General features: G+C 40.7%; 1 protein-coding gene across 6 annotated transcripts in view; it reads right to left on the bottom strand.

Moving 5' to 3' along the window:
- GRM7 (glutamate metabotropic receptor 7) overlaps positions 1–24,092 on the bottom strand; it is a 788,856-nt gene that overhangs the window by 223,296 nt on the left and 541,468 nt on the right. For all 6 annotated transcript variants that reach the window (XM_059940238.1, XM_059940239.1, XM_059940241.1 and 3 more), the window contains exon 7: positions 15,390–15,529. In XM_059940238.1, coding sequence (XP_059796221.1) covers positions 15,390–15,529 — 140 coding nt within the window. The remainder of the gene's footprint in view (positions 1–15,389; positions 15,530–24,092) is intronic.

The raw sequence follows: 24,092 nt of genomic DNA, 5'->3' as shown, positions 1-24,092 counted from the left end.
AGCATGACAGCTGATGAAACAGAGCCCAGCGCTTAGCTGTGAAGACTTCCACCTAAGATGGCAGAAACATATGGTGTTTCAACAGGTCAGTAATGCCCCAGATTTCCCACCAGTTGGCCTGAAAAACACAAAGCCTGCAAATTCACGGTTACTGAAAAGCGCTCTCAGTGTGAGGTTCGGTGATCTGAGCAAAGGAAAATGACTGCAAGGGAAGTACCAGCACAACAGATAAACAAGGACAGCCAAGTTCATGTTTAAAGTTGGACAGCTGTATTTTTCACATTAACGAAGTCACCTTTTCTGACACTTTGAACTTGTTGTTGCTCTTCTGGGGGGAAAGGAACAAAGACTCCTGATTAAAGACTAAGACCTCCTTCGGAAGGTAACAACTGGGCATCAGAGCCCCTTTTATACCATGCTCTAGCTTAGAAATTGATATGTACCAAAGTCTCCTGAATAGATTTGTATGTGATTTTACTTTTTAATTGGAAGGTACGGGCTTTACAGGGAGGAAGCAAAGTTAGCAATCCCATGAGAAATGGCTGCAAGAAGGGGATCCAAAAACATTCAAATTAAATTTCAAAAGGCGTCTTTTAGAAAGGAACCTAGGATGATTTTTCTTAGTGTTGATCACAGTGAAGAGGAAGAAAACAGAAATAATAAAGACACACAACTCAGAAAGAAACATTCAAAAAGAGAGGCAGGCTAACAGCAGCCCCAAAGCTATGTCCCCTGTGGAGGGTTCATTCTTAAACAAGTTACCTAGCACAGCTAAATCTGTTACCTCTGGCCACATACACGGGGTGCCTTCTGAAAATAACCATCTTGGAGAGTAATCGGTCTCCACTGATTCATTCTGAGAGCCAGCTGGCATCTGGGAGTTAAAAAGGTAAGATGTCTGAAGCACATACCAGAGTTAAGAAGGGTGGTTAAGGCTTCCTTAGTCTCTGTCTGCAGAAGACTTTCTGTCCCCTCTTAGCCCTCTCTCTGGGTGAGGTTAGGCTCTGAGTCTCTGGGGGATGCACTGTTTTGGGAAGTTGGGCATCTTACTCTGTGGAATGCATTTTATAAATGAACTTTACCAAGGTGTTTCTGCCCATTCCAATAATAACCTTTCTCTCTAAACTGCAGCTACACAGCTCTCTCTACTAAAGTTGGTTCCAGAGAAGAGATCCAAGGTTGGAATATTTTACTACTGTGCAATTTCATTTGTAAGCATCAGTTTGGTGCCTAACACTTGCTGGGCCCTGGAGGATCCAGTGCCTCTGAGAACTTCATGGAGGTGGTTAAAGGAACAAGGCTGCCATAGGAGAGGGGTGGTCCCACTCGAGAGGAAAAGGAAAAGAAAATGCTTGATGCAGGTCTTCCCAAGGAAGCTGGAATGTCCTCCGCCAGGGCCAGTGTTCAGTTCAGCGGTGGATTATGGCATGTCAAGTGATGTGACCAGATACAGAAAGGACAGAAAGCATGGGGCAGATTCAAGACACTTCAGGGAGGTCTGTGTGACAGGAGCACAGGGTGAGGGGTGGGACAAAGGCCCCCGGGGGAGAAGGCAGAAGGGGGGAGGAAGGCCCACCCTGCTCCTGGAGGAAGGGGAAAGGGGTGCGGATGTTTGGCACCAACAAATAACAGGGCATTTCAGGTTCTAAGAAAAGCACTAACAAAAATAATAGCAGTACTGGCAAATATTGTTGTACCAGCCACCATCCTAAGCACTTTTTCATGTACTTAATTCTCACAACAGTCCTATGGGAGAGGTACCCCTATGGGTCCCATTTTACAGATAGGGCAAGTGAGGCAAATTAAGTGAGGTGTAGCAAGTTTAGTGGTAGCGCTAGGAAGTGGTGGAGCTTGGGATATAAAAGCAGGCAGCCTGCTTCCATAGCCCATGCTTTTTAACAGTGTGTCACAGTGCCTCTTCGTAGATGACCTATGTCAGCAGATACCTGTTAATATTGCCCTACTACTTCCTCTCCATTTTTTAGAAAGGAAAATTAAGGCGGAGAAAGCAGATGTGACTCTGGAAAGATCACACAGAAGAATCACTGGTAATTTGTGTTTACAAATAATCCTCTCAGCCATTTTAGCTTCACTTGTCTGTAAAAATAAATTTAAATATAGAGACCCATAAAAGAAGGCACTCCCTAAATCTTGAATACTCTATTATCAAAATGCTCACAATACTGGCTGTTCCTAATAAGATGCTTGGTGGTGAAATTTGCAAGGCATCCAGGAAATCTTCAATAGTTTTGCTACAATCTTGCAAGCTAAGGACTACAAAGCAGGTCAGTTAGTCCTGTGCAGTCACCTCAAGTGGGATGATACTCATTTGCATAACAATAACAGTGATGAGAGAAGAGCTATTGGTTCCACCCCTTCTTGCCAGACTCCTGACATTCTAATCTGGCACTCTTGATTGAATCCTGTAAACTGGCATTTACAGCCAAGGTGATCTATACTATTTTTTAAAATTAATTAATTAATTTATTTTTGGCTGCATTGGGTCTTCGTTGCTGCGCGCGGGCTTTCTCTAGTTGCAGAGAGCGGGGGCTACCCTTGTTTGCAGTGCGTGGGCTTCTCATTGCGGTGGCTTCTCTTGTTGTGGAGCACGGGCTTTAGGCGCGCAGGCTCAGTAGTTGTGGCGCGTGGGCTCAGCTGCTCCACGGCACGTGGGATCTTCCCGGCACAGGGCTTGAACCCATGTCTCCTGCACTGGCAGGCGGATTCTTAACCACTGCACCACCAGGGAAGCCCGTGATCTATACTTTTAATGGAAAAAAAAATAACTATCAGGAAATAAACGCACAAATCATGTAACTGACTATTTACCAACTTCCATGCGAGCTTCTTATTGAAGCATAAATGATTTCAGGGCAATTTCAAACAGCCACTTACCTTTCCAATGCATATCCATCAATGTGTTAAAGCTCACTTCCAGAGTGTGATTTCAAATGGCAGGCATCATGTTCCCTGCTAAGATAAAGACCCTCGTGTCCTATTCAGTCATTGTGAAGGCTCTGTTGCAACATGGCTGCACGATAAATCAAGAACGCCTTTGTTATTTATGAGAAGTTTCGCCTTCTTGATATTTTCCCACTGCATCTTTTCTGTCTTCCTTGTTCTCTGCTTGTTACTTCTTCCTCACTGTCATAGTTGGGAGCACTGTTAAGTAGGGAATTGAAAACGCCCCTTACATCTGAATCGATGAGTGTTTGTTCAGGAGGTTGTAAGGAATGAACACCTGTTGGCCAGAGAGCTTGTCTGAATGGCGGGTGAGACAATTCCAAGACCTGAGACAAAGAGTATAGCTGCAAGACCACTCCTCCTAGGCTCCCCTCACCCCATTTTCCGAGAAGGACAGAGATTTCTCGTTGGGCTCCATAAGCAATCAAATGAGAGAGGGTAAGTTTTCGGGTCAGAAACTCATTGAAGCCACTTTTATTCTTAACAATGGGAAATCAGCTGTGCAGCTGTGTAAAGACCGGCCAGAACCTGTTCCCAGGCATGGGAAACACATTCATGAATTTGTCCTACTGAGGGCTGGACGGGGACATCGCCCATTCAGATTTATTTTGGAGGGGAGTTTACTACTCTCAAGTGCAGATTTCTTGGTGAAGCTATCTGTAGACAGGATGCTATATCAAATACGAGAAAGTGAAAGATGGCATGAGCAAAACATCCCTGGGAATGGCAGTGCTCACCTGAGAAAACTGGGTGTGGGGTCTTCCAGGTTCAGTAACCAGAAAAATGAACTTTTTTAGATTAAGCCCCTACTTAAGACAGACACTGTAATTTAAACAGTGTGATAGCATCAACTATAGGGCTGACTTGCTTAAGTAATTGGAGTAGTTTAGGATGACATATGCTCGGTGGTTGTGCTATTTTGGGTCTAAAGGTTAGAGGAGAGTAGAAAAGGGAGTTAAGTTTGACTTTTCACCTTGGCCTATGACATTTGACCAAGAATGAACCCTGAATGTGGGTAAAAGTGATGCCACCAAGTAGCCTGTCACTATGTGTCCCAGAACTCCATTGAGGATGGCTCTGCACACAGCCGGTTTATCAGAGACTAAAGATTTCTAACTCTGACTACCTGCTCACAACAGCTTGCCTGCAACCATCCAGCTTAATAGGATCAAGGAAAGTAAAACTGTCTGTACTATGTGATTCTACAATCCAAAGAAATTCTTACCCAGGAAGATAAAAGTTACAAATATTTTTCAAGGTTTGTTTTAGGAACTTCCTGAAAATCCATCCATTTGAACAATGTATCACCCCATTATCAAAAAAAAAAAAAAAAAAAGAAAACATTTCCATCAGGGTAAATAGCTCATTTTCAGGACCAATAATCACTCAACTGGGATAAATCCTCTCATCAAACAAGAGTTTCGCAAAAAGACTTGCTTCAAAACCCTCCTTGCTGGATCCACCGATTCAAAACTATACTATCACAGACTTTGCCCAATTCTGATCAAATCTCCCCCATCGAAAAAAGTCCCTTACTCCAGACAGCCAAATTGTAAAAATATTTGCCCTTGACCTCCCTCTCCTGAGACTCTACCAAGACTCTTTCAAGATGGTAGCCCCCTTACTGCAGTAAACTACAAATGTGACTTTGCAATATCAACAGGCAATTTTGGTAGCCATGTCAGGGAGTTGACAGTCAACAACTTCCAACTTCCAAGCTATTTGCTACGATGTTCTACTGCTCTATGACCTTTTATATAGACCAGAGAATGTCAGAACTGGGTATACACCTAAGAGTGGAATTTCTAGTTCATATGGCAACTTTATGTTTAACTGTTTCAGGAACTGCCAATCTATTCTCTGTCTCTGCATTTCTGCTTTGTCATTTAAAGAGAAATAATGCAATGACAGCAAAATGCTCAGGATTGTGGAGGCTAAGCGAGGAAAACGTTGGAGGTCAACAGAACTCTCCCTTGTAGATTAGCTAAGCCTCCTATGGTACTGGCATCACTTCCTCTTCTGTTAATCTTCAATCCCAACCCCTCACTTGAGAGGGATTCTGTCTGCTTATCATGAATTTAGGGTTCTTAATTCAGGGTTCTTTCCCAGACTTTTCCAGGTATGTGATTAGAACATTTATCAAACAGATTAGCTCAATTAGATATTAAAGATGCTTAAGAAAACTGCATACAATTCTTATCTGTTTACACAAATAACGTTAACTCTCTAAGATAGACTCAAGGATGCATTTTACAACATGGGGAATAGGGGCAATATTTTGCAATAACTGTAAACGGAAAGTGACTCTCAAAACTGTACAAAAAATATTTAACTAAAATATGACACTGATAGAGAGGTATTAAAATTTTTAAAAATTAAAAAGAAAAAATTTTAAAAAGAATGTTGAGAACGTAATATGGATTTTATAGACTTCATCGAAAAGCAAAGTTATGTAGTACAGAACTGTGGTTAGACAAAATAATCTGCCCCCCTCTAACCCCTCCCCCCAACAAAGATTTCCACATCTTAATTTCTTGACCTGTCATTATGTTACAATACATGGCGAAAGAGACTTTGCAGATGGAATAAGGTTACAGACCTTAAAATAAGCAGATTATTCTGGATTATCTGGGTGAGCCCCATGTAATCCCACTGGCCCTTCAGAGCTAAGGAGGAAGGCAGAAGACTCAGTGAGAGATGCAACTGCAATAGAGGAGACAGGAGGCCTTGGAAGCATGAGAGGGACTCGAGGAATGAACGGCAGCCAATGCATCAAGGCGGCCTGGAGAAGCTGGCAGCAGAGAAACAGAGACCTCAGTCCCACAACCACAAGGAACTAAATAATGCCAAGGACCTGGCAGGAAACACATTCTCCCCCAGAGGCTCCAGAAAGAAACAACCCTGTTGGTACCTTGATTTTAGCCCAGTGGGATCCCTATTGGACCTGTGACCCACAGAACCACAAGATAAGAAATTTGTGGTGTTTTATACAACCACGTTTCTAGTAACTATTATTTTTTTTTAAAGATTTCTTTTTTTTTTTTTTTTGATGTGGACCATTTTTCAAGTCTTTATTGAATTTGTTACAATATTGCTTCTGTTTTATGGTTTTGGTCTTTTGGCCGCGAGGCATGTGGGATCTTAGCTCCCCAACCAGGGATTAAACCTGCACCCCTTGCACTGGAAGGCAAAGTCGTAACCACTGGACCGCCAGGGAAGTCCCTCTGGTAATTATTTACGGCAGCAAGAAATATGACAAGAAGTATGACCATGAATCTCATACGCTTACTTATCTCGGGGAGAGTATAGCAATTCATTCTCAAAGGGTCCTGGTGAAGTAGCTGTTTTGCTTGACTTGACTAGATTTTAAATACACAAGGGGACTGAGGTTCAAAGAGAGTAAATGATTTGCTTTATCTGAGGAGACAGGACTCAAAACTTGTGCTTTCGATGCTGTCCTACCTCATAAGACTATCTCAAGGTGGGTTGAAAACACTTTAAATCTGATTCCTACATTTCCATTTTAACACCATCAGGTCATCCTCAGATTTTTGGCTTCCCAGGGCAAACAGTTAGGCAGAGGGTACATAAACTCATCTCTTTCCTTTTCTAATTTCGGAGTGGCAACGACAGGTGAGAATCCCTGTTATAACACTTGAGCTCTCTAAACTCATCCTTCTTATTATTTCTTCCTTCAAATGTATTTTGCCTGAGCCCAAAACACAGTGAGCAATGAAATTCAACAATTTCCCCACAGAACACAGTCATATATTAATAAACAAGAAGTGATTTGCTGGAACGCCTACAATGCAAACGAGAAATAATGGGGGTTCAGGCTTCTGTAATACACATGTTTACGAAACCATATTGATAATTATAAATACTATTCATCTTCCAGACGTTCATAGACAGAACACAGTTATACACCATTGGTTACTAGAAGAAATGCTGACAACACAAGGGTGATCTTGGTTTCTTTCATTTTCAGTTTGTTTCAGAATATGTACAAATACATGCCTCCACACAAAAGCATTGTCTTCACTAAAGCAGTTCTCTTTTGCAGGCTGTATTTATTGACCCTTTTAAAAAAACATTATTACATACTTATGGCTGTTTTGGTTCATTAACACTATTAGTATATTATTGTTGATTTTTAGAAAACAATTCCCAGAGACCATTTATAAAAAGTCAAGCATACGTGGAAACCAAATTAGTGGAGATAAGTTAGAAACTACTCTAAGTCTAGACGAGGTGAATGAAATGAGATGCCTGTGGGTCTATGGAATGAGGTGAGTGGGTGGAGTTAGCGGGGTGTCAGGCAGTAGGGGATAGTGGGGTCTGTGGTGACATGGAGAACACACACCATGTCTGAAGTGGGAAGCCTCTACTTAGATCCAATTAGCTGTTACTGCATGGGACAAAGGCATATTACTGTTTGATCTTCTGACTTTTCAAAAGCCAAAAATATAGTTATTCTTATGAAATTTCTTGATTCTTAAAATATGAGCAAGGAATTAAGTTTTTAAACACACCTGCTGTTTGTATTCTGTTTGAGATCTCTAGTGTCAAGTTGGCTGACAACTGGAAAGCAGTACATACTCTACCGGATTGGTACACGTCCTGTGTAAAATATCACAGATTTAGAGACGCTGACAAACGGAAATAACGTTTGGCACTCTGGTCTCAGGTTAAATGCCATCTTGTCAGAGAGGCTGTCCTTGTCTTGGTTCAAAGACCTAGGAACTGGGCAGGACCATGGTTATAAACCAGAGCCCCACGATCCTAAATCCTTTGTTGTTTTGACCCTTTCTCTAACACAGCATTAAAACCTAGAGAGGCAGGCAGCGGATGGGACCAGTGTTAATGGTGTGATTATGAATTAATTCACTTTCACCAACACAAAAGTAGCCACTGACTCCGCTGCTTGATCCCTCAAGAACAATAATCCCACTCCGTGTTCTCAAATAGCCACAGATAGGTTTCTAAACCTGAAGATCAACTGGAACAAAATTAAAACCAATTCTTTTATTCCTTTTCCTCCTTTTTTCGTGACTGGCTTTATCATTCAGAGACCAAAAGAGTCTACCTTGCAGTGTGAGCCAGCTTTCAGACCACTTGTAAAATTCTTAAGAAACTTGTCTGGTAAACCAAGGTCTTGAATGGATCCCTGAATCACATGGAATTGCTGACTGCAGTAGAATTCTGGATACATCTTCACATCCATTCATGCAACAAGCACTGGGAATTCTGACAAATCAAAACTGACAAGCCCAGCCCTAAGTAATTTACAACATAATTCAACTGTTTGTCTGCTTATCTACTCATCTATTTAATATAAAACAAGCCATTTTTACATGCTAAGTATTATGCTAGGTGCTGGGGTATAAAGAAGAAAAAAATACAGCTGAGTGCTAGAAACTGACATTTTCAACAGTTATGGATGAGGCGATAAACTAAGGATATTAAATTATTATTACTGTTGCTGTTGTAGCTAACATTTGTTGAATATTTACTATGTGCCAGGCACTGTTTTAAGTATGTTACATACAGTACTACATTTAATTCTAACAACAACCTTATGAAATTGGTACTACTGTAATCCTGCTTTACAGCTAGTAAGTGGCAGAGCTGAGACTCAGATCCATTTTATCAGGTCAGCTGCAAACCTGTAGCCCTAATCACTGATAACAAAGCTATAAATTATAAGATATGAGCCATTAATTATGATGAACAATAAGGTGATTCCGTAAAAGAAGCCTTCACACTGAAGCTGAAAGAAGTACTAGATTTTGACAACTTACTCATTTTTCTCTTTGTCAACATTGATTATGGCTATCCATTACCCCATATCTCACGCAGTACATTGAAAATTAGGAGCATGATTAGACTTCTAAAACATTTTTACTGTTGCAATTATGAAACAATAGAGTGATTAGTAGTTTTATGGGCACGGTAAGTAAGTCTTGATTTGGGGAGAGACAATTGGATTAAAACAGTAATTGTCGCAGTCAACCATACTTTTTTATATCTTTAAACGCCCGTGAAAGCCTAAATTCTAACGGGGTGAAAGATTCAATATTTAACAAAATCACAACTCTTAAAATTAATTTTTTATCACCTCAGTTTAATGAAATCTGAAAATATTCTGCTTATTGAGGGTAGGCTGACATTTTATTTCCCCCAATTTGGGCACATTAAAACAAAAACAAATTTTTTTTCATTTTGGATTGCTGTAGTGAATGAGATAGTAGATAGAAAAGTTATCACACTTAAGTCGCCTTCATTCATTGATAAGGGAACAATCCAGAGGGGCTATAAATGGCTTCCAGTAAAGGTTTCCTAGGGCTCAAAGGATGTCACCTCCACCTAGTTTCCCTAAGTTTTGCCTCATTTTCCCTGGAGCTCCTGGCTCTGTGGCCTCCAAATGGCTCCCTGGGGCTCCTGAGGGCCACGCCCACCTCCAATAGGAGGTGTTGGATTGGCCGGCAGATTTCCAGTGGTTCATCCTGATTGGACAGTTTAGTGCCCATCATCACTATGGCCACGGTGATTGGCTTAGGCTAAATCAGGTGTGGCCCCTGGACTTGGGAACTACGCCAGGCAGACCACATGGCTAAAAGGAAGCTTGGGTGCTCTTCCCAGAGGGAAGAAGTGTGCTGTGGCTGTTTTCTGTAGAAAATGTCTACCATTAAAAAGAGTTCATGCTAATTTTACATGTCTTTTTATATTAACAACAACAACAAGCCCAAATGGCTGCTGTGTTCCAGATACTAGTTCTAGTAGGTACATAAAACAATAATTAAAACATAGATTCTTTTAGGAGTTTTCAGTCCCTAGGTGGAAAGTCAGTTCAACAGGGAACAAATCACTTAAAAACCCCCCACACCTCAGAAGATCACAAAGTTGGACTAGCCTACATACGGGCAGATGACAGAGGTGCCAGTAAAGGTTAAGTGATATTTATTCAACCTTCCACTTCAGACAGTGTGCAGTTCACTGTAGGAAGCTGCCCATTAAGAGTAGTTTTTTATTTTTATTTTTTAATTTTAATCAACAATTTGGGATTTTAAAGAATGTCAGTTATTTGAAAAAAGAATATTTTAGGTGTATCTAAATATCCTACTAATTGCAAATAACTGAAAGATGACAGAAGTCACCTTTGTTTCTAATATGCAAAACAGATGTAGAGTTTATTCACATTATAAATTTATAATTTTTAAAACTATCTACCTTTCATTTCTTGCCTTTTTCCCCAAAATATTCCCCATCCCAATTTTTAAATAGGACTGCATTATTCATTTTAAAATATTTTTTTTTCCTCTTCTCCATCTTGGGAACTACTACTTATCCTTCAAATTCCAGTTCAAATATAAGTCAGCGCCTTAAATCAGAACCTATCTAAATTCTGTAAATGCAATTGATCAATTACAGAGCCCTGATCCTATTCTGGGAACTCCGAGGGCAGGGACGTGCCCCTCGTTTCTCCTAGCCATCTCCAGTAGCTCCATCCTTCCTGACATCCTGCAAATGAGCAATGGATAGGGTTGCATTCTCCCTTTGCCTGCTTCTCTGCCAGGAAAAATGTTTTCTGGAATCTCTGCATCCTATTGTACAAACCTGAGAAAATAAATCAGGGTTCTTTCTGTAGGGGTGGTTAAGTGGGAGAGTGTATGGCTTTGCTCTCAATGATTTCCTTCTGATGAATTCTTGTTGGTGCAGAAATATTGTAGTAGCAAACCATGCGATCATGTGTTAGCCTGAGAGGAGACAGGGCCTACAGCTATTACTCCGCCAGTGAGGGCTCAGGGTGGCATTCTGTAACAGACAGTGCACTCCTAGGCATCTAAATTCCAGAGGATTGGGTACAGAATGGCAAGCAGTCTGGTCTATAACCCTGGGATTATAAGACTCTAAAACCTTGACTTCTTAGCTAAGAAACTCATTTGCAATTACTGACCACAGAGAAAGCCCTCCAGAAAATTCCATTTGCTAGAGATGATCTAACTGGGGATTGAAAGAGTACCCCCAAGTCTGTAAATGAGAAGTACACTTGTTACTTGACATACTTTGTTTTATTTTGTTGACTAAGAGAAAGCAAACCTACAAAACTAAGTTTGCCCCAAATTCACTCTCACAGAACTTTTAAGTGAATCAGAATAATTAGAGCAAAAGTAATATCTTGAGCACGGTGATGCTGGAGGGACAGGATCCCAACCATTGGACAGGCTATGGGCTATGGCCCGGGCCTCCAGTGAGAAGGGTGGAGTGCCCTCTGAGCACTGCATTTACCTCCATTTTAGTCTTCTCTTAGTGATTCAAATTGGACTTTACAGTATCTTAAGGAGCCCATAAAAGGCATCAACATGGTAACCTCTTTCCAAGGCCACTTACCACAGTGGCCACCCTCTGAATTAACCCAGCCCTTCACGGGTCTAAAATTGTCCCTGTTCCTGGCTCAGCCATTTGTACCTTTAAGGTGCATGCTATCCTGAGCATCAATTACTGGGTTCAGCTGAGGATCTGTGGTGCTGTCTGCTCTTCCTGCCATACCACTCTCAGCATGACAAAGTAGCATCAGAAATGTTCCTATTTAGTGCTAAGTCAAGCATACATTCCTGATCTAGCTTCTATAAACAAAAACAAAAGTCCAAAGTATTTATGGTCAGCCCAACCTTCCAGGCAAATGAAACAGAATCTTTTAAATTGGGTGCTATTTAGAGTACTTGGATTGGAACTGTGTCATTTTCTATGAGGTTTTTCAGGGCCTTGGGTTCTCTGCTATTACAGTTTCTCTCTCTCTCTTTCTCTAATGGATTTCAAGGCCAGTTATAGATTAACAACTTACATTTTTTTTTATAACTATGACCCAAAACTCTTTTCTGAGCTTCAGATTTATATCCATTTCATTTAGGCTTTCATATATTTGGGAAGACTCAATTGGGATTCTCAATTTTTCTCCTCCCACTCCCAGGAGCCTCTCTAATCTCTTGTTATAGCATCCAAATGGCCTCAAGCTATAAAACGTGGGATTCACTCTTGATTATTTTTCCTTCAAACCCAGTATTATTTTCCCTTTAATCCCAGCACTGAATCCATCACTAAATTATGTTATTCTTCCTATAAGATATATATGTAATTATAGATGTACATATACATATATACACATATATATGTGTTTCCACTCATTTCATTACATCTCCACTATTACCACACTCTCTAAGCCAGTGGTTCTCAAAGTAAATACCATCAGCATAACACAGGGACTCCTTAGAAAGGCAAATATTTGGGCCTCCTTCCACTCCCAGATGTTCTGAATCAGAAACTCTGGGGGTGGGCCCAGCAATATGTGTTTTTACAAGCCTTCCAGATGGTTCTGTTGCACACTGAAGTTTGAGAACCCCTTCACTAAGCCATTCTATTTTAGCTCGACAACTGCAGTGCACTCTTAATTGGTCTTTCCACTCCCATGCTTGCCCTTTGTTATTCATTACCTTCTCAGCAGACAAAATAATTTTTATTCCTAATTCTGATCCAGTCACTCCCTTGCTTAATACTTCTCTGTGGCTTTGAAATGCACTGAGAATAAAATTTTAGAAATATTTACCATGGCCTACAAGGGACTGCCTGCTCTGGCTCTTACCTACTGCCCTAACTTCTCCTCCCCGTCCCCTCCTTTAGTTATACCATGGCAGTGTCCGCCTCCTGACCTGCTCCGTGGATCACTCATTCTCCCTTCATCATCTGCTCCTCATCCAGTAGGCCCCTCTCCACCTCCATTATTCCTTCTCCCACCCTGCCTCTTACCACACTTGGGGAATTTCCACACACATATCTCTTGTTTACCATGTAACTCTGCCCTAGATGTTCAATTATGTGCAAACAGGGACCATGTTTATTTTGATTTCCACTGTGTACATACTGCCTCCCACAGTGCTTATCACATGACAGGTGCTTTTAAACAAACAAAAAAAAAACCTACTTGTTGAATGGCTAATAAGATACAATTCGTATAAAGCTTAAAATACAAACCAAACAAAGAATAATCTTCCTGTCAGCTCACTGGGATGGTGGACCTTGAGAAAGAACAGGACAGATACAAGCAGAACCACGCAGGACAATGTGCAAATGAGGTAAACATCCTGTCATGGCTTCATCAACCCCCCCTTTATGCACAATCCTTTCTTCTAAAAATCACGACCCAAGCTCTACTGCCCCCAAGACATCAATTTTGCATTCTACTCTCAAAAAGCCCTGATCTCAATCATTTCCAAAGTGCCTCCTAAGGTGTACACCAATAAAGGCTAATGGCATAATTTCCAGGTTTGGAAGAGACATTAGAAGGACTTTTCTGGGATAGAGCCTGTGATGGTTCTTTGTACGTGTCAACTTGATGAGGCCACAGGGGTGCCCCAGTATTTGGTTATACGTTATACAGGGTCTGTCTGTGAGGGAGTTTCTGGATGAGATACACATTTGAATTGGTGACTGAGTAAAGCAGTTACTCACCAATGTATGTGCGCCTCAGATAATCTGAGGGGCTGAGCAGAAGAATTAAAGTCTGAATATGAGAGAATCCTCTTTCTCTCTGACTATCTTTGAGCTGGGACATCAGTCTTCTGCTGCCTTCACACTCAGACTGGAGCTTACACCACTGATTCTCCTGGGTCTCCAGCTTGCCAAGTGCAGATCTTGGGACTTCTCAGCCTTCATAAGAATTGTGAGCCAATTTCTTATAATCTATCTATCTATCTATCTATCTATCTTACTGGTTCTGTTTCTCTGGAGAACACATAATAAGCAGGGCCCTGCCGGACACAAGAAAATCGTGTTTGTATATATTACTATTTCAAAGTAGATTTGTGGACCTTGGCGAGCCCTAACTGATTTATAAGCCTTACCCAATATACCTGTCCACAATATCCCTGGTGAGTGTCCTACTCAAGCTTGATGCCACATCAAAGGACCTGCCGTAGAACTTCTTGGAAGTGTAAACGGTCCAGCACATCTCAGCAGAAGAGGCCCTGCAGCAGCCCTGCTGCTCCGACTTCTGCCATCACCCCCAGGCTCCAGGACCTCAGCCAGCAGGCTCAGGCCTGGCCTATTTAAGTTCCCTCCCGGGAGGGGAGGAAAAGCAGGGGATGCACGGTGTGCTGAGCTGCAGCTGTGCTGGGCCCAGCCAGGGCGGAGGGACCCCAGCCCGTGTGGTCTTTACTCCCTGGGAAGACTGGGTATATTCATTTAAACTAACCATTAATTTCAAATAGGGCATTGGAAGTATTATTAGAAGCACATTATTGAATGTTGAACCTGAAATATTAAAAAAGTGAAAAAAAACCCCACAAAACTTAAAAAGGGGGTTGGAAAGCTGTCAGCTAACACCTAAGCAGGCATATTCCAAACAGAACCACTTCAGGGGAATGTAAATGATAATCACACAAGGCCACTATGATGGCCATTATGATGGTGGAACAAGACAAAACAAGGTCACTCTGCCATCATGTGTGAAATTAGACACAAACAAGGATGCTCTGCAACCACAAAAATAACTAGACATCTCCCTTTTCCAGTTCACGTAAGTGTCTACTGTTTTTTTGTTAGTGACAACTCTTGCCCAGCTCTTGTCGCCCCACCTCCTAGATCAAAATCACCAAGACACTGAGTTATCAAATTGTCTCTACTTCCTAAGATGACCCAACCCAAAACTGATCCCTGCTTCCTGAAACCTTCTTAGAAACACCCAACTCAGCCCAAACTCTACAGTGAATCCCATCTGAACTCCTACATCCTGAAGGAGCTTTGCTGGCAGGAGCTTGTTTTTCATGCAGCGAGTTAAAGAAACCTAACTGTGTTTGACTACAGATGACTTCCTAATGGGCTCTGGCTAGTGAACTTTGACATAACCTTGCACAAGGAAGTGCTTGCTCACTCAAGGTTATGCTTTACAGAAAGAAGGAGTGGTTATGGAAATTAACACTGATGTTACCCAGAGATTCTCAGTATAAGCCAAAGTGACTCAGTAAAAACAAACAAACAAACAAACAAAAACACCAGCACATAAGGAAGGAAGGAAGGACAGAAGGGAAAAATAATTTGACCAAGATTAAGATCTCCTCAAAGTATTAAAGTATTAGCTGGTAACTTGTCTGTAAAGCAATCAGAGCCTCAGATTAAACGAGATGATTCACATAGTTGCCGAGTATAACGTCAGGCATGAACTCCACACGCATTTCCTATCCGCGCCATCATCACTGCTATCACTGCTGTATCATTATTGGTCATCAGTCCCTGCTGATGCCCGTAACAAGTTGTACGCTCACTTGCGGATGCTCACAAACATACAGACAAGAAGCGTCTGCCTCAGGGAGCATGTTAAAAGTCTGTTCATTCATCACAAAAGCAAAGGAAGAGGAACAAGCAAAACTCACATTGAGTTGCAGTTCATCTGTCCACTGTCCGATCAGGCGGTAACCAGGGTTGGTGGTGTTTGTGGTCTGGTACTGGAAGATGTCGTAACGCCCAGGGGCGTCCCCATTCTTGTTAAACACGACTGGGGTGCCTGCACTACCTGGTGAAGACAAGACAAAGACAGACTTTAGAGTTAAATGAGATTCCTTCTGTCTCTTGCTTCCAGGGTAATGGTCTGGAGACCTGGTGATGAGAAAGGTAGCTAGGAGGTAGCCTTGCTGTTTAATAGGTTCCCCCAAGATGCCCCCTGAAACTCCCAGGCAAGTCATCACGATGGTCTGTGAATGCTAATTATGGAAGGTGGGAAGACAACCTGCTTCCCCCTTTGAACAGCTCAATTTTTTAGTATCTGAAAATATTTTATTCTACTTTGTCCTCTCTTTTAAGGAATAACAATCAAATGCATTATCTTCAACAGAAAATATTAAGCTTTGTTGTTGTTGTTGTTATTATTATTTTAGTGTCCATCAAACACTAAATTGTGGTCAATAAAGAATCATTTCAAGAAATAATAAATACATTTTAAAAATGAAATACAAGAGAATCAAAAAACAAGCTCAAAAGTTCACTTACATACATAGTTGAATACTGACTGCATTTAAAAAATATTTTTGGCTGATTATTTCTAATTTGTTTTAAATGATAACCAGTCTTAAATGCTTAGCAGTTTGCCTGGTGAATGCTTAATAAACAATGGAGTCTTTCTCAATTTTCTATTTGGGTCTTATTTAAAATGTCTATCTTAAGATAAAACCAATGTTTTGGCACAATTAGACATTGAAGTCAATTTAAAAAGACTAATGCATGTTTTGAAAAAAATATATAAATTCAAAGTTGGATATGAGTGAAAAGTCCCTTAATATTAATCATGTGGGGCTTCCCTGGTGGCGCAGTGGTTGAGAATCTGCCTGCCGATGCGGGGGACGCGGGTTCGAGCCCTGGTCTGGGAAGATCCCACATGCCACAGAGCGACTAGGCCCGTGAGCCACGATTACTGAGCCTGCGCGTCTGGAGCCTGTGCTCCGCAACAGGAGAGGCTGCGATAATGAGAGGCCCGCGCACCGCGATGAAGAGTGGCCCCCGCTCTCCGCAACTGGAGAAAGCCCTCGCACGGAAACGAAGACCCAACGCAGCCATAAATAAATAAATAAATAAAAAATTAAAAAAAAATTAAAAAAAAAAAAATTAATCATGTGGAACAAGTGGCAAACCATATACAAAGAATGGAAGATGTGAGTTTTGTTTACTTTCAGCAATACAGCAGTTACAAAAGAATCACCAAAAGTTTGTAACTGAGCGCTATTTCTCTCATGTTCTATAAGAAACAGGAAAAATACCACTGGCTTCAGCATATGTGACTACTGTCTGCTCCTCCTATAAGTTAATACTAGATCAATATTCCCAGCAGAAAACAGTGTATTTCCTGCCATTTACAAGGGAGTTTACAGATCAATTACAGGCTGAAACAGAATCACTGAGAACAGAAGACCATTTTGCTATTTTTAGGGGAGGGAGGAGGTAAGTCTTAGGTAATGAGCATGAAGCACTTTTGATAATTCTCATTAAAAATGTCAGCTTCTAATGGTGGCAGAACTCTGCATCTGGCTAGTAGTCATTAGCTTCTGCAGAATTTGGGCCAATGTAGTATTTGCATTGATGACATGGATGAAAGAACTAAGGCACGTTAACTGGATAGGAGAGAGAACGCCTGAAACAGTAAAAAAAAGGGTGTCTACACTAAGCAAGCAGGCATGACACTGAGAGTGATCCCACAAAAACGATCACTCAACACAAGAATGAAGTTTAAAAAAAAAGGGGCCAGAAAGAGGGACAATATATTGGGTGACAAGAGGCATACGAAGTTACAATCGTGAGCTGAAAGTTACCCCTGCTGGAAGAGAGGGTCCAGCACGTAGGCAGGATGCAGGGGCAGCTAAAAAGAACCCCACACTATCTTACAAGTGTCAGGCACAGACTTTTATGACACTTCTGCCTATTTAAAAAAAAAAAAAAAATCAGAGCTTGTGGTAGGTTGCAAAATGGTTCCCCAGGTAGGTCTAACTCCTAACCCCCAGAATCTGTGAATGTCATCACACTTGGCAAAGAGATTTTGCAGGTATGATTAAATGAAGGGTCATGAGATGGGAGAGATTATCCTGGATAATGTAGGTGGGCCTAGTGTAATCACAATGGCCCTTACAAGAGGCAGCAGGAGTCAAAGGAGGAAGGAGAAGATGTGAGGAGGAAAACAAGAGGCTAGGGTGATGCAAGGAAGGGGTCCTGAGCCCCGGAAGTGCAGGTGGCCTTTAGAAGCTAGAAAAAGGAAGGAAGCAGATACTCCCCCAGAGCCTCTAAAAGGAACCAGCCCTGCCTTCACCTTAACTAAAACTCAGAGAGACCTGTATCAGACTTCCAAACCACAGAACTATAAGATAATAAATGTGTGTTGTTTAAGCTAGCAAATATATGGTAATCTTTTAATGGCAGCAACAGGAAACTAATACAAACCTGGAGGACACAGAGCAATGAGCTTCCTAATTTTACAGGTGAGGAAGTATACTTAGGTTCAGAGAGGGCAATCATTTGCCTCAGGCCCACTCTGTTCATTAAATTTGAATAGTGCCCAATAACTGGCTCTGGAATCCCCTAGAAAGGGTTTAAATTCCAGGTCTACCACTTCCTATATGTGTGACCTGTATCAAATTATTCAGTCTTCCTCTCCTTCTGAGTGTCACTAATACCTTTGTCATAGGGTTAGTAAGAATTAAACGTAACAATGTACACAAGGTGCTTAGTCCCATGCCTTTTACATAATAAATGCTCAATAGATGGCCATGATTTTTTCTTATAGTTTTCACTTTTATTATTGTTTTCTTTGCTAATATCTCAGGACCAGACCCTGATGCATGCCGTCAGACCCCCAGACCAATAATGTTTTCCAATGCATCAAAGGAGTCTCTCCTAACTGGTATTTAATTTAAATTTCTCCATTGGTGTAAACATTTTTAAAATTTTCCAAGCAGCAGGCTAGAATCCACTCTGGGAATGGGCATTCATCTATGAGCAACGCTGATTTGATCCTACGAACTTGAATCAGTGGCTGAATCTGTGTGTGGCCAAGGGCACCATTTCAATTTGTTTCTTCTCTGTTTCACCTAGACACTATCCCCATGGTCCACAAAGACACCCCATTAAGCCCTCTCTGTAGAGGAATCAACAGAAGTGTTTCTTATTATTTTTCAGGAAGACATTAATATTCAGATACTCACCTCTCTTTTCTTTCACATTGGATACTAGGATTCATGTTGTACTTTGCTTTAATTCTACAGCTTCTAGTCATTAAATAATAGGACGTGAGCTTTTCAGAGTCTTTGAGAGAATGGAGGAAGAATATCAGAGGCCTGGGGCTCCAAAGGATCTCATCCCACCAGGTAAATATTCATCAGAAAGGTACATACTGCCTCATCTCTCTCTCTCTCTCTCTCCTTACAATCCTTGTGAGGAGAAATGATTCTTGTGTTGCCCTTTCCATTCTCATTAAAGTTCACGCTTAGAAAAAAATAAGGCAGAAGAGCTGAATACGTTACCTAAGTGATGTGTAACAATGTATGGTGTGGCTTTGACCTTTTTGATGGATTCTACAACGCAACTGGCATTTTTCAGGCTTTTTTTTTTCCCCCACACAACTCCTTTTCAACATCACCCCTGAACTTCTTGAAAGAGAAAAAGAGGGATTGTGTTCAGTGAACTCTATATCAAATAATAATAATAATAATAAGGATCAAACAAATCCAGAGAAAATAAATAAGTTCTCAAAGGAGAAGCGATCCTCTGCAGGAACCTCCACAATGTATCGGGGCCAGAACACAAGTGTCCTAAAGTAAAGGAAACAGGGCCACTTGACAAGATGGGATACTGAGAGGAGAGAATGGCTGAGAGAACGCACTCAAGTAGGAAATCTCCTTCCCAGATGAGAGTATCTGAGTGAAATTCCTTTTATTTTCCTGGATCAAGAAGGATTTGAGATATACGATGCTCCGATGACAAAACAGTCCTCAGCATCAAAGTACTGACCTGACAGGTTTTCTCTTCTCTTCTTACCACCCCATGCACAGATTCCAGAAAGGCGACCTTGATTCGTGTTCCAGTTACCTTTTGCTGCTCAACAAACTATCCTAAAACGTGGCACTCAAAAAAAAAAAAAAAATGACAATCTGTATTTTGCAATTCGGGCAGGGCTTGGCAGAAACAGTGCCTCTCTGGTCCACTCACATCAGCTGGAGCAGCTTGAAGCTCACGTGTCTGACAGCTGATGCTGACTATCAGCTGTGACTTCAGCTGGGGCTACGGCTGGAGCACCACATGCGGCCTGACCCTCGGCTTCTTGGCTTCCTCCTAACATGGCAGCTGTGTTCGTAATACAGAAGTCACAAGAGAACCATGCAGAAGCCCTATGGCATTCTGTACCATAGAAGTCACATACTGCCACTGCTGTATTAGCCACAGGCTCACTCAGACTCAAGGGGAGGGAATACAGATCTCACCCTCGATGAAGAAAAGCTAACTTCATGTTTCAAGAAGACCACATGAGATATGCCATCTTTATAAAATATACCCCAACCCAATTTGTTTTCTGGAAAGGAGTAAATCTAGGTACAGACAGGCTTCACATTAAAGACTTCACTATATAACAATTCTCTAAGGTTGTGTATCCAAGACAACAAATTTGTTAAATTGACAAATACTGACATCTGGTTGGATGGGCCAACATCCAACATCAAGATAACTAAAATTTAGGCTCAGGTCATTGCATTCATTTGGGATGACATAATTAGCCATCTTTTCTGTTGGTGCACAAGAGGAGATTAAGTGATTGCTGAAGATGTAGCAATACTTTTAGAGCATTCTATTATCACTTCCTAAATTGATGCTTTCATAAATGTGAAGGTCGGAGTGATTAAACTGCACTCTACTCGACTGGAACAGAACTCCCAGGGGTATGGAAAATTCTGTACTGAAGTAACAGAAGAGCACGATTAAGCTCACTGAGACCAAGAAACATCAAGATTTTTCTAAAACATGCAGAAGAGAGGCTACATTTTTCACAATGGACTAGAAAGAAACTTGAGTTCTAGGTCTGTCTCTGTCATTTGCTAGCTGTGGTTGGACAAATATTTTCTCCTCTCTAAAATTTGATTTCTTTATCTAAAAGTCAGGAAATTGAACGAGTAAAAAAATGTCAAGCTTCTTTTCACCCTAATAGTTGCTCACTTAAAGCGACATGAAAGCCGCTTAACTAAATCTAACACAGTTCTTTTTTTTTTTTTTTTTCCCCTGCTTTCTAAAACGGTTGAGTCCCACCATTAATGAATGTCACATGGCCCTGGGAGTCTCCTCCTTGCCTGTCCATATGGCAGAAAGAATACCCTCAGAGAAAAGGAGATTACGTTGACAACAGAGCATGACTACAATGATGACAAAGAGAGGGAACGGATTGGCCCTGCCTGTGAGCTCCCGCAGAGCCTGTGTTCCAAGATGGAACAGCAGGAATGTTGTAATAAGCCCTTTCTCTCAGACGCTTAATAAAAGTCAAGAGAGCAGGCCATGGCGTTGGGTACCCTAGGTACCAGTTACAGCATCATCAATACGTAACTGCGTGGCTTTAGACATCATGATTCTTCCTTTCTCTATGAATCAGTTTCTTTATCTGCTAAAAAAAAAAAAAAGGGAAATAACAGTATCTAAGCCACTTAGTATTATGAATATTAAAGAAGCCAATACACAAAAAGTACTTAGGACAGTTTCTGGCACATAGCAATCATTTGATAAACGTAGGGCCTGTGTCCAATCAGAAGCTCAGCATCTCTGGCTCAGCAGTGGTAAGCCCGTCCTAACCAAAGTCTGCAAGCATTATCTAGAAGAAGAATCAGATGAGAATCACCAAAACATTCTCAAAATGACTCTTCTTTGTTACTGGCCAAAGAATTGTGATGCTTATCTATGGACCAGCATACAAAGCGCAGAAACTGACCCCAGGATATGTAATGAAATTTATGTGTGCTTTTTCTGGGAAAATTTGTTATATATTTTAGGAGATTCTGTAAGATAAGGAAGAAACTACGAAAAAAAGATAATTTGTAGTCGAACCATTTTTCTGGTTGTATTTATAGTCATTTTTGTCTCCATCTTAACTCGGAAACTGTTGGTTCCAAAATCAGATATGGTTCTTCTTCACCCAGATACTAGGTAACTCCTGAATGATTGATACAATATTGTGGGTTTAAGTGGATTATTATTTACAAGCAGAGAAGCAAGATTTTTTAAACCATAACATAATTATCTAAACCAGGAAATTAACATTGATGTAATACTATTTAAAACTAATCCGCAAATATTATTAAAATTCCTCCACTGTCCCATTCATATCCTTTTTCTGGTTTAAGATCAATCAATGTTCCCACATTGCATTTAAATAGTAATGTCTCCTTAGTTTCTTCTAGTCTGGAACAATTCCTCCATCGGTCATTCTCATGACCTCAACACTTTTTGAAGAGTACTGGCCAGTTATTTTGTAAAATGACCTTCAATTTGGATGTCTGGTGTTTGTTTAACATTAGATGGAGGTCATGTATTTTTGGCAATAAGACCTCAGAAGTGATGTTGTAACCTTCCCAGGGTTATCTTTTTTTTAAATTAATTAATGTTTTATTGAAGAAGAGTTGATTTACTATTTGTTAGTTTCAGGCATACAGCAAAGTGATTCAGTGAATCACTTTTCAGTATACATATATATATATACACACACACATACACACACACACACACACACACGACACTTTTCAGATTCTTTTCCCATGTAGGTTATTACAAAATATTGAGTAAAATTCCCTGTGCTATACAGTAGGTCCTTGTTGTTTACCTATTTTACATATAGTAGTGTGTATATGTTTCTCCCAAATTCCTAATTTATCCCTCTCCACCACCTTTCCCTTTTGATAACTGTAAGTTTGTTTTCGAAGTCTGTAAGTTCTGTTTTGTAAATAAGTTCATATGTATCATTTTTTAAGATTCCATATATAAGATTCCATATCATAATATCATATGATATTTGTCTTTGTCTGGCTTGCTTCACTTAGTATGATAATCTCTAGGTCCATCCATGTTGCTGTAAATGGCATTATTTCATTCTTTTTTATGTATTCCACTGTATACATACATATACCACATCATCATCTTCTTCTTTTTTTTCTTTTGGCTGCACTGCGTGGCATGTGGGATATTAGTTCCCGGACTAGGGATCGAACCCATGCCCTCTGTAGTGGAAGCACGGATTCCTAACCACTGGACTGCCAGGGAATTCCCAACTACATCTTCTTAATTCATTCATCTGTCAATGGACATTTAGGTTGCTTCCATGTCTTGGCTATTGTAAATAGTGCTGCTATGAACACAGAGGTGCATGTATCTTTTTGAATTATGGTTTTCTCCAGATATACACACAGGAGTGGGATATGGTAGCTCTATTTTTAGTTTTTTAAGGAACCTCCATACTGTTCTCCATAGTGGCTGCGCTAATTTACATTCCTAACAACAGTGTAGGAGGGTTCCCTTTCCTCCACACCCTCTCCAGTATTTATTATTTGTAGACTTTTTGATAACAGCCATTCTGACTGGCGTGAAGTGGTATCTCACTGTACTTTTGATTTGCATTTCTCTAATAATTAGTAGCATGTGATGTTGTTAAGTCTCATTACTGGTGACACCAACCTTGACAACTTGGTTAAGTGCTGTCTTCCAGGTTTCTCCACTTCAAGGCTGCTCTTTTCCCCTTTGTAATTAATGTGTTCTACGATGAAGGACACTTTGAGGCTATGCAAGTATCTTATTTCTCATCCTACTTTTAGCCCAATAATTTTAGCATCCATTGATGATTCTTGCCTGAAACACTTATTACTGAGGTCTTTGCAAAATGGTGAGTTTTGTATTTCCATCTTTGCCTCATTCCATCGTGCTGTCTCTTCTCTTGCGTTTACGTATCCAATTCAATTATTTATTTATTAGTATGGACTCATTGATATTTATTATATTCTATGAGCTTAACCCACTGTTGGCCTAGAATTAGCCAGTGGGATCTTCTTCAAGTTGGTTCCTTTGCCCCTTCGACATGGTCCCATCAGTTTTTGAGCACTTTCTTGCTTTGTGGCACAACATGGTTTCAAATTCATCTTCTAGTTGCCCTGCTCTAGCCCCTGAATTGAGAGTTTCACTAGGGAGCCCTAGTTCTTTTCACTGGAGAATGGTATTTATAAATAACATGTGGGTGCAAGTGCAGTCATTTCTACCAGGATGTCATGGCCCCTAGGCCCTCTCAGTGGAGGTTTGTACGCACACAAACATACCCATATCCATCTCCCTACCTCCCCATCTGCATGTGTATTAAAAGCCATGAGCCCATGCTGGTATCTTCCATTCTAATCCAACACAACAAGTGTTATTTTACCTTTCTCCCATCCTTATTAGTAATTTCTTTCTCTGACTCTCGTTATCCACAATATCTTTTATTAAATCTCTCAGTCCTCTTATGGACATAAATAATCTTCAGAATTGTGGGGAAAAAAACATACTAAGTTCCTAGGGATTGTGAAATATCTGCGTACAGTTAT

The sequence above is a fragment of the Balaenoptera ricei genome, chromosome 11, assembly GCF_028023285.1.
Source record: "Balaenoptera ricei isolate mBalRic1 chromosome 11, mBalRic1.hap2, whole genome shotgun sequence".
NCBI lineage: Eukaryota > Metazoa > Chordata > Mammalia > Artiodactyla > Balaenopteridae > Balaenoptera > Balaenoptera ricei.
The sequence above is the reverse complement of the archived record's forward strand: the minus strand, read 5'-3'. Positions and strand labels throughout refer to the sequence as shown.